This window comes from Gossypium hirsutum, chromosome D04, assembly GCF_007990345.1.
Source record: "Gossypium hirsutum isolate 1008001.06 chromosome D04, Gossypium_hirsutum_v2.1, whole genome shotgun sequence".
Taxonomy (NCBI): domain Eukaryota; kingdom Viridiplantae; phylum Streptophyta; class Magnoliopsida; order Malvales; family Malvaceae; genus Gossypium; species Gossypium hirsutum.
In genome coordinates, this window is record NC_053440.1 from 5,388,427 (window position 1) to 5,403,575 (window position 15,149).

Here is a 15,149-nt window from a genome sequence, read left to right on the forward strand (position 1 = left end):
AGAGACGTGGATTATAATTATATAACTTTTACGGCGCTTAAATGAGGTTAAATCTAAACCCTATATTAAATATTGCTTCCTACTTTTGACTGAGATCATTGGTGTTGCATGTGAATTGCAGTCCACTTTGAGTTTGAATATAATAAAGCGAATCGGTTTTCGTTAATGTTAAACTAAATGCAATTTAAACAATATTGGATTTGATTTATCATATGGTTGCTTGGGTTAAATTGATAAAAAAAATTAATTCTTTTGAAAGAAATTTTGAAGTATTATTCGTTCGAAGTCGATGAGTCCTTCAACATGTTTAATATTTTTATTTTTGGTTGAGTTTTGTTTTCCAACTTTATTGAGAGCTTGAATATCTAAAGTTGTCTAAAGAGGCAATGTGGCGCATAGGGCATGCCATTTACCAAAGAAATGTTAGCATTTGTGTTTAATTATAGCACTTTGAGAATTTTTGAATTATAATAACAAGGTAAAGCCCGAACAACAAACACAATTAGCGCGACTCGAACTCATGCCACACCTAAGGCAGTTAACACCCTTGATCATCAGACCATCACATGAGGTTCATTGTAGGTAAATTTCTTACATCTACGTGATAAACATGGCTCATCTATTCAATTTAGGTTATTTGTCAACGTGACATAATGTTTTATTGATGTCGAGGTTGAAGTGTTTGTTGTATTAATAGAGTTTGTCTTTCACCGCCTACTATAAGTGTTTATTATTTTTTTTCTCGAATTATATAATCTCATCCACATAATCAACTAAATACATAACTACCGTTCAATAAATTGTCAACACCTTAAATATGAAAATTATATTAAATAAGTCCAATAATCAGAAAGTGGACACTCAATTATCAATTTCATATTTTTTAACAGTTTAACTTAAAAAATATCACTAAAAGAATTTTATTTATAAACTTGAGTTACAATCTTTGGATAAATTCTTTTATTCTTCTCTTCAATGTATCTTTGATCCATGAGTTGTCTAAACTTTGACATTTTATAGATGTAGTTCATTTTAATGGTTATTGAAACTTAATCTCAAAATTTGGTTTGGAGAGTTGTTTTGTTCAAATTATTTGAGATTGATCTAAAGGTCGTCAATACTTGATCTTCTTTGTGTTGGTGCAATCGGATTGAGAAAAGCTTTCATCCAATGGTCTTTAAAAATTGAACTTGGATGGATAACTCCGCTTCAAGAGTCTTCTAAGCTTGATCTTGATAACAAGTTTAGCCTTTTTTTATTGGTTGAACAGTCTTTAAAAAGATTATGCCATTAAAACAAGATATGACCAAATGAATTAAGGAAAAGTACGTGGATCATATGTCAAGGGGCTTTTTAAGACAGAACCAAGGCTTGTCAAAGGTTTTAAGTGCCAATGAAAAGAGGCAGCAGTTGAGGGACTTTGCTATATAATTACAAACTGCTGCGTTTAATCTTGTAGGGTCTAAATGTTTGTGGTACCCAAAGTTTAAAGTCATCTAAAGTGATAGAATTTAAGATTTAGTCCCTACATTTTAAAAAGTTAAGAATTTAATATTGTACTGTTTCAATTTTAAAATTTTAATCTAATCATTATTGTTGTTATTAGTTTCTGTCAAAATTTGATAATTTAACATATTTATTTTCTATCAATCATTTGCCATATTATATGGAGACAGCCTAATCAAAATTCAAAGTGACAAATTTTAATAGAAAATATTTACCATTTTAATGATTGAATTGAGATTTTTGAATGAAAAAAGCGGGAGTACTTAATTTTTTAACTTTTTAAGTACAAGGACTAAATTTTAAATTTTGTGAAAGTATAGGGACTAACAACATATTTTAACCAAAATCTCACTTTCTTCTCAGGAGTATATTTGGTTTAACTCGATTCGATTTTTTGACAAAAACTGAAACCAACCATTCCATTCGATTTTTAACTTTTGAAACCAAAATTGTATTAAATAAAAACCGAAATATCTAAAACTGATAATTGTAATTCAGTTTAACTTAATAGTTTTTTAACAAATTTGGGCTTTGTAAAATAAATTGGGCTAAAAAAATTTAATATTGCAGATTTTGATTTTTTTTCATAACAGTCATACTACATACTCATTTACAGAGTGAATTAAATAATTAAATTAGTAGCATAATCATCTATAAGACCATTAAAAAAATCATTTTAAGTTAAGCTATTAAGTTAAATCATTCAAAGTTGTTAAAAAGAAAGTTAATACATAAATAATTCATGTACAGAACGTTTTGACCTGTAATTTCTTTTAATTAATTTAATTAGTTATACCTAAATCATAACGAAGATATATTTCTAGATTCTCAGTGAATAATGATCAAGTGAGACACAACTTATTTAGTTCGAATTTTTTTGATAAAAAAAGATAGGATTTACTGTTATTCAAAATTGAATTGTATCATAGGTATTGGGCATTGTGATTTCACATATTCTTCTATTCTCCATGAGAATGTTAATTTATTGACAAAGAAACGAAGAAATAGATTTATTATTCCATTTCAATTTATTCAAGACCACGAGAAAGAACTAATGTTGCATTCCCATTTCGGTATCTCGATGGAAATACCCATAAATGTTATTTTCCTTAGAAAAAGTATTCTTGCTTTTATTGACGATCCTTGATACAGAAGAAAGAGTTCAGGAATTACTAAATATGGGACTGTAGGGGCGCATTCAAACGTCAAAAAGGAGGATGTGATTGAGTATCAAGGAGTCAAAAAGGTTAAGCCAAAATACCAAATGAAAGTAGATTGGTTTTTTTTTCATTCCCACAGAAATGCATATTTTATCTAAATCTTCTTCCATAATGGTACGGAAAAATAGTATCATTGGAGTAGATACCCAAATCACTTTAAATACAAGAAGCTAAGTGGGCAAATTGGTTCGAATGGAGAGAAAAAAAAAAGGATTGAACTGAATTTTTATTTCAAGTAATATCTATTTTCCCGGAGAAAGAGATAAGATATCTCGACATGGTGGCATCTTGATACCACCAAGAATGGGCAAAACAAACTTTAAGGAATAAAAAAATTTGAAAAATTGGATCTATGTTCAACAGACCACACCTTCCAATAAAAAATATAATATGTCATATAATTGATTAAATTCATAACTAATCAAATATTTATAATAGATCACTTATAAATAAATGTTTCTTTTAAAAATAAAATATTAAAAATTTTCATAAAATATTTTTCTAAAATTAAAATTATGCTTATAATTATAATTATTTTATTTAATAAATAATCTACTTACTCTATATAAAACTACACTTTCATAAATTTTTTATGAAATATTTCCATAAGTATCTAGTTTTAATAATAATAATAATTAAATGATTTAGTCTATATAGACATTGAAATGGTCAATCTATTATTCTATTAGGACAATTCCTTTAAACATAAATTTATTTTTCCATTTGATTTGATTCGAATAAAACGATTTTTATGTTAAAAAACCGAACTTGAATCAAATTGTATGATTCAAGTAATACCATCAACCCAACAAAAAAGCGAATTGTACAAAACCCAAATTAAATCAAATACATCTATTCGAATTAGTTTTTCGGTTTTCTCAATTTTTATATATTTTAAGATATTTGTATAGATTTTATATTGAGAGTTAATAGCATTTATCTATTCATTGAGGACTTTATTACTTGAGAGTGTAAACAAGTTTATTACTTGGTTTACGACTTAAATTTTCAGGGTGAAATATTAAAGGTAAGTGATTTAAATCTACTTAAATCACTTGTTGTATTGAATTTAAAAATAATAAATTATCTTATTAAGCTAAACTCCGCAAATATAAAGAAATCGAACTTCCAGTTTAACAAAACTTGTAGGGGTTCAACAAATATTTTATTAGTTTATTTAAAATTTTTAATATAATAATACTAATAATAATTGAAATCACAGTCAATACATATTCAATGTACAATATAATTTTACTTCATATAATTAATGTAAAGCAGCATTATTCAAAATAATAAGTAATTAACATATTATAATATATCAATTATTTTGATAATTTAAATATAATGCTAATAAAAAATTCTAATCATTACTAAAGCATTTGTAAAAAAACATTCAATAAATTGATGATAAAAATTTGTAGATAATATATAATATTATATTATACAATATATTATTTATAAAATTTTATATAAAAAATATAAAATTATTTATTATATAAATAGTTAAAATTTACTATTTGAAATAAAAAGCAATATATTTTTTTATTTTTTGGTTAATGGAAAAAATAATTTTAATATAAAATAATTATATATAAAGTTCTAATTTTATTATATAAATTCATTTAATAATTTTTTAATAGAATTGCAATTCTTATTTATAAATATGATAGCTTTTTTTATGAAATAATTTTTTTATCAAATTATTTTACCAAAATTAAAACTCTTATTTATAAATAATAAAGTACCTAAAATTATATTTATAAATATTTAAACATAAATGTCTCATAATATAAAACTGTTAATATTTTAATTTTTATCGATATTGTTTTTTTTAAACAATCTCATTATAAGTTTTAATAATATCTACTCTTTTTGATATAATGTCTATACCTATCCATAGTCTTTCCTAATCTATAAATAGAAAGATAATGTGTTGTAGCGCACTCAAATCCACTCAGAGCTTGTTTAGTAGTGCTTAAAAAAAGCACTTTTAGCTGAATTTTTGGCTTTTTAGAAGCACTTTCCTTTTTCTTTTTTCTTAGTGCTTAATTACAAATGTATTAAGATCATTAAGTAAAAATAAAAAATATATTTATAAAAATAATATAAATATGTTAATATCTAATTACAAATATTTAATGATTATATTTAAATATTTAAAATATAGTTTATATATTCTAATTAAATTTGATAAATAATTAATAATTATTACTTAAAAATATTTAAAATTTATATTTTATATATTAAAATATTAACAACAATATTCTTACTATATTTGTTACTCAAAAATACTTTTTGACAGCAATGTTAAACCTTCAAATCTTAAACTAAGCTTTTCAAAAATTGTTTTCCACAGTACTTTCTCTTAATCGAGTCATCCACGATGTTTTTAAACCTAAAAGAATCAAAATTATCAAAAATAAGAAAAAGAAATAAAAAGACATATCCTAAAAATGTTGAGATATTTTGGGAGAATATTTGTATAGAAGTAAAATCATGTGAAATTGATGGAGGTAAAATTTATGGTAAAATAAATTCCAAACAAAAGTAAACAGCGCAGAAGGCACTCGAAAAATCCTCTTCAAGGACAAGGAGATCGGAAAGGAAAGTATAAGCGACACGGTCCAAAACCAAAACCGAAAAGGAAGAGCGAGCCAATGTGAAGCCCACAATAAAGTAGTAGTAAGACAAAAACGAGCTGAGCAGCCCCCACATTCCCTTCCCTCAGATCTACTCTACTCTCTCCACGCCTCACTCCTCCCAATTTCCCCTCTTCCATCCCAATTTCCATAGGTTCGTTCTTATTTTATTTTATTTTTAAATTTTGGCGTGCTTTCCATTTTTCCATGATCTAAGATTTCTGGGTTTTCTTTGGTTTCCCTGTTTTTTTTTTAATATTAATTATCAGTTTTCTATACGGACTTTGAGTTGCGTGTTAAGTTTATGATTCAGTTGCTTTGCTTTAGATTCTCTTTTTTCCCCATCTTCATGCCTGCATATTAGTTTAATTGAATTGCCGCTCTGGGTTTGACTGTGTTTGGACTTCCTATTTTTTTTAATTATTAGTATTCCTTTCCTACGCCTCTACTTATTCCTATGTATTTCCTTGTATCTTTATACCTACATCGAATGCACTGGGTTTTCTTTTCTTTTTTCTTTTTCTTTTTTTTAAAATTGAGATTTGACCATTTGAATGATTAGAAAAATTTTGGAAATTTGGTGTTTTAAGATGATTCTATTTGAACATTTATGTTTTCTTATTGATTGTTCTTAAATCCTTTCAACTGGTGAAGAAGAGAAGACAATCATTTAACACTTGCTAGTGTTTGTTATAATTTTTCTGATGCATTCCGCAGAATTGGTTAGTGCTAAATTTTAGGATTTTTGTTTGTGTGTGCGCGCGTTTACATTTTTTTTATATGTGTTAAACGATGTATGATGTACTATTTTTGAACCAGAATCTTGATTTTATCCACTTCCCTTCTTGCAGCAACTGTTCTTTGTTTCTATCTTGCATTAAAGCCCTGGATTGTGCAGAAACAAGAAAACAATTTTCTATGAAAGGCAAGTGGTTGTGAACTGTCTCTTTGTGTGGAGATACTGTTGCTTCTTTTCAATGGTTTAGCAACTTGCAATGGGGAGATTGGCTTTTTGGAAGACTAAGGTTATGCATCGAAGAAATAAGATATTGCTTTGATTGAAGTGATCTTATTTAATTCTATTTGATTCATGATGGGTAAGGAAAACTTGCCTCAACCAGTTAATGGAGGTGTCAGCAATGATAGTTGCTCAAATGCTGACATTGATGATTCTGGAACTTATTCGCGGTATAGTCTAGACAAAGAGGCAGGTTTGCCTACTTGTCGTGTGTGCCAGTGTTCAGAATCTGACAAAAGGGGGATGCTGCTTTAGGATTTTTGGGCATCACTCCTCCCTTAGCGGAAGCAGTTAAAAGCAAAGGAGAAGCTAAGCCTGATACCGAAGGAGTTCAACAAGATGTTGAAAGTGATGAGTCTCATTCTAAGAGTCTTCGGAGAGAATCTGGGTTTGTTGAGTTCATAAGCCCTGAAGGAGAGGTTTTCATCTGTAGTACTGATTTAGAAATGGGCTCCTGTCAACATCAGGATGCATTAATTGAACTTGGTTGTTCTTGCAAAAGTGATCTTGCTCTAGTGCATTATGCTTGTGCTCTCAAATGGTTTGTTAGTCATGGATCTACTGTTTGTGAGATCTGTGGAAATCCTGCAAAAACTATCAGGACTTCTGATTTTAAGAAAGTTGTAGTTTCTTTGAAAGACTATGAAGCATTGAGAGAAAGGACTGCCAGTGGTGATCCTAATCCTGCCCAAATTCATTCAAGTTCAGGTGTAGACCCTGATGCTGTTGCTGCTATTTGGAGGCAACGACTAAGTGAGATTTCATTGTGGTTCAGTCCACATGGTAATAACAACAACAATCATAGTTCTTCTGCAGTTTCACAGGTTGTTTCTGAACAACCCACAAATACTGTCACTGAAGAAGTTACTCCCAGTGAAAGTCCTGCAACCAAATGGGCTGTGGAAGGTACTGGAATTCTGCTTGCTACAGGTCTACTTACTGTTACGCTTGCATGGCTCATTGCTCCTCGTGTTGGAAAGGTATTTTGTGATAAATGCTCATCTAACAAGCTAAGGACTTAGTGCATTTTGTTTTTCCTGTGGATAAAGAAATTCTGTATATGAAAAATCAGCTCGCCTTAATTAGAAAACCTTTAACAGTAAGCTTGTGCATGAAAATTTACAGAAGCTCCAATTATTTTCCCCATTCTAAACCAACGTGAGAAGTGATTATTATACTAATTAATTAACAGGAAATGCCTTATTAGAAAGAAAATGTTTTTTTTTTCTGTAAGAGAGGAAATATCTCTATCTAATACTTAATCAATCTCTTCCCATACTGAGTTCTTTATGAACACTCTCTATACATCCCAATTGAATCTTACGGTCACACTGTATACTGCCATCTATTGCTTTTGTTATGATTTCTGTATTATCCCTCTGTTCTAGTTAGAGGAATATCTATAAAATTGAGAGTGGTGGATTTGATACTGATCTCCTTTAAAAGTAATTCAAAATATTCTGCATCTTATAATATTCTTCTATGTAAAAGGCTGGATTAAATCTACTTGTATGCCTTCATAATATATGGTTTTGGACATTTTGGTGTGGTTTAGACTTGTGTGACATTTCTTTTGGACTAGTTACTTGGTTGAAGGCCTTGATTAATATAATGATGAAGTATTAACCAGTTTCCTAAGATTTTTAAGCATGAGTTTCTTAACAAAGACTGAATCATTGATATTGGTTCAAGTTCAGGATACAGGGTAGGTGTTTCACGGATATGAGGGCATATGCATTGATTATTGGACAGAGACATGTAAAGCATATTCTTTCCTTTTACATGTCTATTAAGAAATCTTTGTGTGTAAAGAGAGAGAGAGAGAGAGAGAGAGAGAGAGAGAGAGAGAGAGAGAGAGAGAGAGAGAGAGAGAGAGAGAGAGCAAGTACCCATGATGCAAAGAGAAAATGGTGAATTAGGAGCTGATCAGATTTCTTGCAAAAATCTATTTCTTTCTTAGTTAAGTTTAAGATTATCTTATAATTACGCTGAATGCGGTTCACTTGTAGAATTTAGACCAAGAGAATGTGAATATCAATCCAATCCCACGCAAGTACATACAAGTGGCAGTTGATTGGTGATACCTAAATTTGTTCAGATGTCTCACTTGTAACCCATATCGGCATCCTTTGTTAGTAATTGCTGCGGTCTAAAACATAAATTATGTTATTAGTTGGTTCTTTATCCCCTTTTCTTTAAGTGAAACTATATGCCACTATTTGTTTATCTTATAATTATCCAGTGCTTTATTTTAGTATTATAATTATTGCATGCTTTATTTTTATGTGCCACTCATTGTTTTGCAGAAAACGGCTAAGAGTGGTCTTCACATTCTTTTGGGAGGCATTTGTGCTTTAACAGTTGTTGTCTTCTTTCGCTTTGTAAGTGACTTGGATGTCATATCTGTAGTTGTTTGTGCTCTAAACTGTGTGCATTTTTTATTTTAGTAAATGTTGAATATATTTGGAAGTTGATACACGATGTGTTCTTTATGTTTCTGTTCCTTGACAAACAATTATCTTGATAAACTTAGTTATACTTTTACTATATCTTCAGAATTGGCATGTCATTATTTTGATGCTTTGTAGTTCCGTACCAACGGTTGAGTAACCTGTTTTTGTCCTTTGAGGTTATTGTAAGCCGATCAAGGTTTTCTGCATACTGAAGCAATTATATTGAAAGAATTGAATTAAACTTTTGCTTAACCTTTACAATAGGCATGATATTGATAGAATGATGCAGTCTCATCATCATTACCTTAAATTTGGAATTATATCTGATGCTGAAAACATTGCCCTTTTATATATATAAGGAAATATGCTGCTGTCAGGTTCATGTGTTGTGTGCCAGGTTGAGCATTTTCAGTTGAATTCTGAATTTGATTTAGTCATATGGTTCATGTGCTTGTGATTATGGGATGCATAGTCTGTATCTTTATTTTTATTTGTAATAGATTTCAGTTGAGATAACGTTTTGTATAAACTGTGTGGTAATTGCAGATTGTGCTGACAAGGATTAAGTATGGACCAGCTCGCTATTGGGCGATATTGTTCGTCTTCTGGTTTCTTGTGTTTGGTATATGGGCGTCAAGAACGCATGGTGCTCATACAACGTGATTTGTTGATATATGATAGATGATGATGCATATAAGTTCACTGTATTCTTTCTTTACTGCTGGTCCTACGTAATAGTGGAAGTGGGAAAATATATGGGATTTTATTCAAGACATCATAAATGGCTGCCATTTGAGCAATGAGCTGTGGATAAGGTAAAATTTATGTGTACAATTATGTTTAGCCTAATTGACCCTTGAAGGGAATGTGAATTTTTTTTTGTTTCTTGTGGGTCAGTTTTGACATTTTTCACTGACGATTGTGCCATTTAAGCTTTACACAAGTGAATTGAGAAGTGAAAAGTTGATGTTGCTTCCTAGTGGTTGGGTGAAAGAACAAGGGAAATGGAAAGTTGGATTAAGTTTGATTGCCATTAGCTAATATTCTTGTTGGATTTACCACATCAAGTTGGTCTTAAAATAGGTACAACTAACCTAGCTGTTGTTTATAACCAATGAAATCCTCCAAGTTCCTTATCTTTTGTTTTTGGTTCGGATAAAATGTTGATTCATTCAAGCCATTAAAGTAAGTGTAACAGAGAAGGGAGGTCATCATCACCTGGTCAACTCCGAACACATTTCATTGTATCAGAACGTAGATGAGTTGCGATGAGTTAGCGAATGGGCTAAATCATTTTAGAGGGAATGTATCTGGCATGTGTTTTTATTATAAGTATAGGATCAAATTAGTCATAGATCAATTTAGTTTATGTATTATTAAAAAGAACCAAATAAGCTTAATTTTTAATATAGTTAATATTTATTAAGCAAAAAAATATGCCATTTAGTATTTAATAATGTTATATTTTTAAAGCTTTTTATGATTCTACATATATATTTTGTTTGAAGTTGAATTGTAAATGAAAAAACAATTTTCTTGTCTCTTTTAAATAGAAAATATTAACTCTTTTTTCAATTTTACTTCGGATTCTTTTTAATAGTACAAGATTAAATTGATCTATTTAATAGTAGAAAGATTAAATTGATCCAATCTCTAATAGAACTTCGGAAGTATTACTGTCACATGGTTAGAACTTTTGTTTCGCATTTTATGCGACTTTAGTCGATTTTTAGGGTTCAAATTTGCATGAAAAAGCAACGAAATAACAAAAAATGCCACGAGAAAGCTATGCACACAAGGAGTTTGAGTAAATGCTCTCAAAGCATTTCGACTACTTTGAATAATTACAAATGAAGGGGAATGCTTTTATTTATAGATAAGCTCCCCAAAACCAATGGTACGGATTGAGTTATATCAACGGTCAGAATTAGAGCATATCTATAATTGAGATTCTTAAGGGATTGACTCAATCCTTTAAGATTATAAAATCAAATATTATCAAATTATATATTTTCTAAGATTAGTTTCCCCATTAACGATGCTAAGCGTAAATTTCCTTAAGTGCTTTACTTGGTCACCAAGGCTTTAAGTAGATGAAGCTTCTCCACATGTTTCACGAATTAGACTAATTCCAGTGGATCGAATGAGTCTCATTTCATCAATTGACCTCCAAGGGATGCTCTTTGTACATTCGTCACAAGCTTTAATCTGAGACCATGACACTTTCACCACCATTTTAAGTATCCTAATACAAGTAGGATCAAGTTGTATAATTTATATATATCTTTAATAATGTGTAAATAATGTGGATTCTCTCCAAACTTATTAAAACATAAATTTCACCATGTGTAGATTATGTTGAGATTTATTTGGGTTTAATATGAAGATATTTTAGTTATCAATCCATTAAGCTTTCTAATTTTAATTATAATTATTTGAACCGTATTGTATTTGTAATTGTGAAAACAAGGGAGAAGGATAAGCATCCACGGAGTAAACACTCTAGTCCACGGAAATTTAATTGATTTTTGAGTGAACTGCTTTAAGCTGGGTTTTATAATTTTTATAAATTCTTAATTACTTATTTAATTGAAATCCGACTAAGAATTATATCAGTCAACTGAGAACGGGTGACCTGATCAATTCAATCACCAATCCAGCTCCAAAAACAAGGCTTTGTTGGTAAGCTGACCAGAATTTTCCAAGCAAGTCCAAACATATAACCCAATTCTTTTCACCTCCTTCAACACAATAAGCAGGCCACGAGGAGAATTGAGAAACAATGGACTCCCATTAGAGTCTAGCTTTTGGATCATAAACAAAAACAAACTTATTAAATGGAGAATGAACACTATATCAGAATCCCATGCATGTATGACGATCAAAGCAACTTTGCTTGTTTAGTCTCCTTTAACTACTTCTAAAAATGCTATGATTACAACTCAGTCAAATCCTTTGATCATATTCTGCAGTCTCCAAGAAATTAAAAATGTCAAAGTAGACATTATAGATGTCATACTTTTTGGGTCCAATATCTGAAAATCATGATGCCTCAAAGGGTTTATATAAATACACATTAACAAGAGTACAGAAATGGATCCTTGATTCTGTAGTTCAATTTCATAAAAGGAATGGTGTTAGTACACTCCACCCTCCTAAAAAGTTCAGCCCCATCATTTCTCTATTTCAACTTTTTTTCTTGAAAATTTTAGCATGTGTGAGATGTCTACCTTCGTACATGAAAAATCGAGGATTATGAATTACAGATAAAGTGCAGTGGAAATGCCACCTAAAATGACAAATTTCACCATAAACTTTCCTATTAAGAGGCAGATCCATATGTGTGCAAAATCTAATACATGCATGCTTGTATCCAATTATTGTAACTTACATTCCCATTACAAGATATATAACATTCTAAGATTTCATCTTCCTCTAAAGCTTGAGGTTGCATAGAAAAGAGGATCCCAAAGGAAAGAAATATATCAAATATTTACTCCAAATTGGTAAAAGTATTATGAACGACCCTATACTAGGAGTCAGATTGTATTTTGCCTTCTCTACTTAAAAAATGAACAAATTAATTTCTGTACGTTAGATCAAAAAGTAAATTAATCACTTCTATTAAAAATTTGATCCATTCATAATGTTAAAAACTAACGTGACTGATGAAATATCCATACAATGACATATGGCGTGTCACATGTACCTCATGCTAAGGTATAGTGACCGGCTTTTAATAGTAGAAATGAATAAAATTTTTAATAAAAGGACCAGTTTGCTCTTTGATTTAATGGATAGAGATTGCTCATTTTTTGAGTAAAGATAGCAAAATGCAATTTGACTCCTAATACAGGCCCATGTCCATGGTACTTTCACCCCTCCAAATTCCCCTTTTAAGTCAAGGAGGCAATGATCCTCTTTATTCAAGATGATTGCATATTCTACATTGAGAGAACAAAGAAACTAATATAGCATTTTCCAACAAGATACACGAACTCCACCTGCAGGTAGTGTATATTTCATGGTAGACATTTAGGCATGCATAGAAGCAATTTCTAGCCTTACTACAACAAGGGTGTAATTAAGTGTTTTCATTTTTTCCATTTAATAGCAACTTCAAGAAATTTTCCCTACTTGATTAACTCTTATTTCCCTCCATCAATATAAGCAGCTATTCCTTTTCATGCTAATCATTCCACTTGCTACTCTAGTTCAACAAACCCCTCAATTTTATCATGCAAGGTTTTAAATGACAGTAAAAGACAGCTTCACCTCTGAGCAGACCCACCAATTATGTTAAAAGGACTTAGAAAAGCACAACTCTGTAAATCATACCTAACTAGTTTCCAAGCCATACGCAAACAAGCTGGTCTCAAAACAAAGCAAAAGCCAGCATATGAAACTCAGAGCAAAGGGATTAACCACAAGAATCATTTATGAACAAGACCTTAACCAGTGATTAGAGGCAGATGTCATGGGAAAATTCTACAAACTGTTTTTAACATTGGAGTGAGTTAACAGTGTCTGGATGAGTAAAATTAACATTTACATAAACTAGCAAAAAAAAAATGAAAGAGATAAACAGAAAAAGAAGAAATATAAAGGCATACCCATTTTGATTTTTCTTTTTTACCCAAGATAAAAAACATCATCAGTCATCAAAACAATATACTGCAAAATCTTCAAAGGAGCATTCCTGAAATCCAACGAAGGCAATCTCAGCTCTCTTATCCTGTGCTCCCCATTGCCTCTTCCTCCACGAACACGACCAGAATCCACTTTTCTGAACAAGTGAACCGATTTGGTAGCGGTATTAAGGGAATCCAGAGATGGGTTTTTCCTTGTACTGTAAAGGGTCCATCCCATTCCAGTTAAAGCCCTTGAAAATGACTGCATGGACTCGATCCTATCGCCTGTCCGCCTTGAAAACAGAGAGATGGAGCAGCAATCCCAGTTGCGGGCATCATCGGATTTGGGGTCATAATCCGAGTCGGTAGTGATAAAGACCAGCTTGAAAAGACCTTCAGAAAGGGAAACAAAGGATCGAAGATGGGAAAGGGATGAGGAAGAGAGTGAAGGGAAGGAAATCAAAACAGCGCCAGTGGGTAAAGGCATGGAGAAAGAAGAAGATAGAGACAAAGCAGAAGAAGAAGCAGATGAAGAAGAAGCAGAAGAAATAGAGGAAGAAGAGGAAGGAGAAGGAGAGGAAGAAGAGAAAGAGAAAATGATGTGAGAAAGGGAAGGAGTAGGGTACAAATCCATACCCATTTCTCTAGCTATGTTGGCCAACCTGTATGTATCACCGATGAGTTCTCTAGTAGGAAGAAAAAAAAGAAATGGGGTTTTGGATTTGGGTTTCGTTGGTTTTGAGGAATGATGATAAAAATTGTAAGAGCTGGGTTTGGAATTGCAAGCATCATTTTCACTATCATCATCTTCTTCTTCATCAAGATCACGGTGGTGGTGATCGTGACGGCGACTGCGGCGGCGACGGTGGTGAGTATTTTGGGAGAGAAGGAGAGGGTGATGTGTAATGGCTTGTCGTACCAACTTTAGTGGGAGAGGGAGCATCTTTTCTTTGCTTTTTTGTTCTGTTTTCTTTTCTTTAGAGATTTGCATCTATCTATCTATGTTTATGTCTGTAATAAATAGGGTTCATTCTTTATTTTGAAATCTTGACTTAGACAGTAACAACAACAAGAAGAACAAGATCCAGTTTGATACTTACTTTGACTAACTACTGTTGAAATGGGTCCCCATTGGTGTTTGACGTTGTTGGTCGGCTTTGTCGTGAATCTACTTACCACGCTCCATCGCCATTACTGTACCTATTCAATAACCTTCAGCTTGAAGCCTTGGTGTGTTAGCAATGCTGGGCTTTTCAGATTTTGTTAGCTCTTCAATGAATCATTGCCTGCTCTAAACCAAGATTAGGTTAAGGCCCACATGCCTCCTATCTCTATTATATTTCTTTAAAAAAAAAAAGAAGAAGAAGAAGGGTCTCGTTGAATTTTGAATAAATTATTTTTTAAGTGAAAGTGGAAAAAAAAACATATATTGTTGTTATATCCCTTCCACAATTTGGAGTCGATTGGATTATCCGTAGGACCTTCATTTATTATGGACCAGGTTGAGTCCTTTATCAGGCCCTCGCATTGTTATAAATACCTTAAGATATTACTTAGTAGACTTTTCTCCTCCTCTTTCAACATCGCAAGTCCTCTTTCTCCACTTCCGTTGATATTATGTATCAACAATGGTGTGGTGAACATAGACAAAACATATGACCTTCCTTGCCTCCATTGTTGAT

General features: G+C 31.4%; 2 protein-coding genes across 3 annotated transcripts; one reads left to right on the forward strand and one right to left on the reverse strand.

Moving 5' to 3' along the window:
• The first annotated feature begins 5,269 nt into the window (after positions 1–5,269).
• LOC107935804 (uncharacterized) lies at positions 5,270–9,869 on the forward strand. Its single transcript, XM_016868424.2, is given in 5 exon segments — positions 5,270–5,519; positions 6,217–6,615; positions 6,618–7,363; positions 8,690–8,764; positions 9,383–9,869. Coding segments are annotated over 4 exon segments (1,098 nt in total). The 5' UTR covers positions 5,270–5,519; positions 6,217–6,455; the 3' UTR covers positions 9,500–9,869.
• Positions 9,870–13,311: 3,442 nt separating this feature from the next.
• LOC107935780 (uncharacterized) lies at positions 13,312–14,771 on the reverse strand. Of its 2 annotated transcripts, none has more exons than XM_016868401.2 (2): positions 14,568–14,771; positions 13,312–14,478 (listed from the first exon to the last, which is right to left on the reverse strand). In XM_016868401.2, the coding sequence occupies exon 2, from the start codon at positions 14,456–14,458 to the stop codon at positions 13,469–13,471; it is 990 nt and encodes a 329-aa protein (XP_016723890.1). In that variant the 5' UTR covers positions 14,459–14,478; positions 14,568–14,771; the 3' UTR covers positions 13,312–13,468. The 2 variants fall into 2 exon arrangements, with proteins under 2 accessions (XP_016723890.1, XP_016723891.1); XM_016868402.2 differs by lacking the exon at positions 14,568–14,771 and having other exon boundaries at positions 13,312–13,860; positions 14,104–14,561.
• Between the last annotated feature and the right edge of the window lie 378 nt (positions 14,772–15,149).

Coding starts and splice junctions, on each gene's coding strand:
- LOC107935780 (XM_016868401.2), bottom strand. CDS start 14,458: ATGCAAATCTCTAAAGAAAAGAAAACAGAACAAAAAAGCAAAGAAAAG.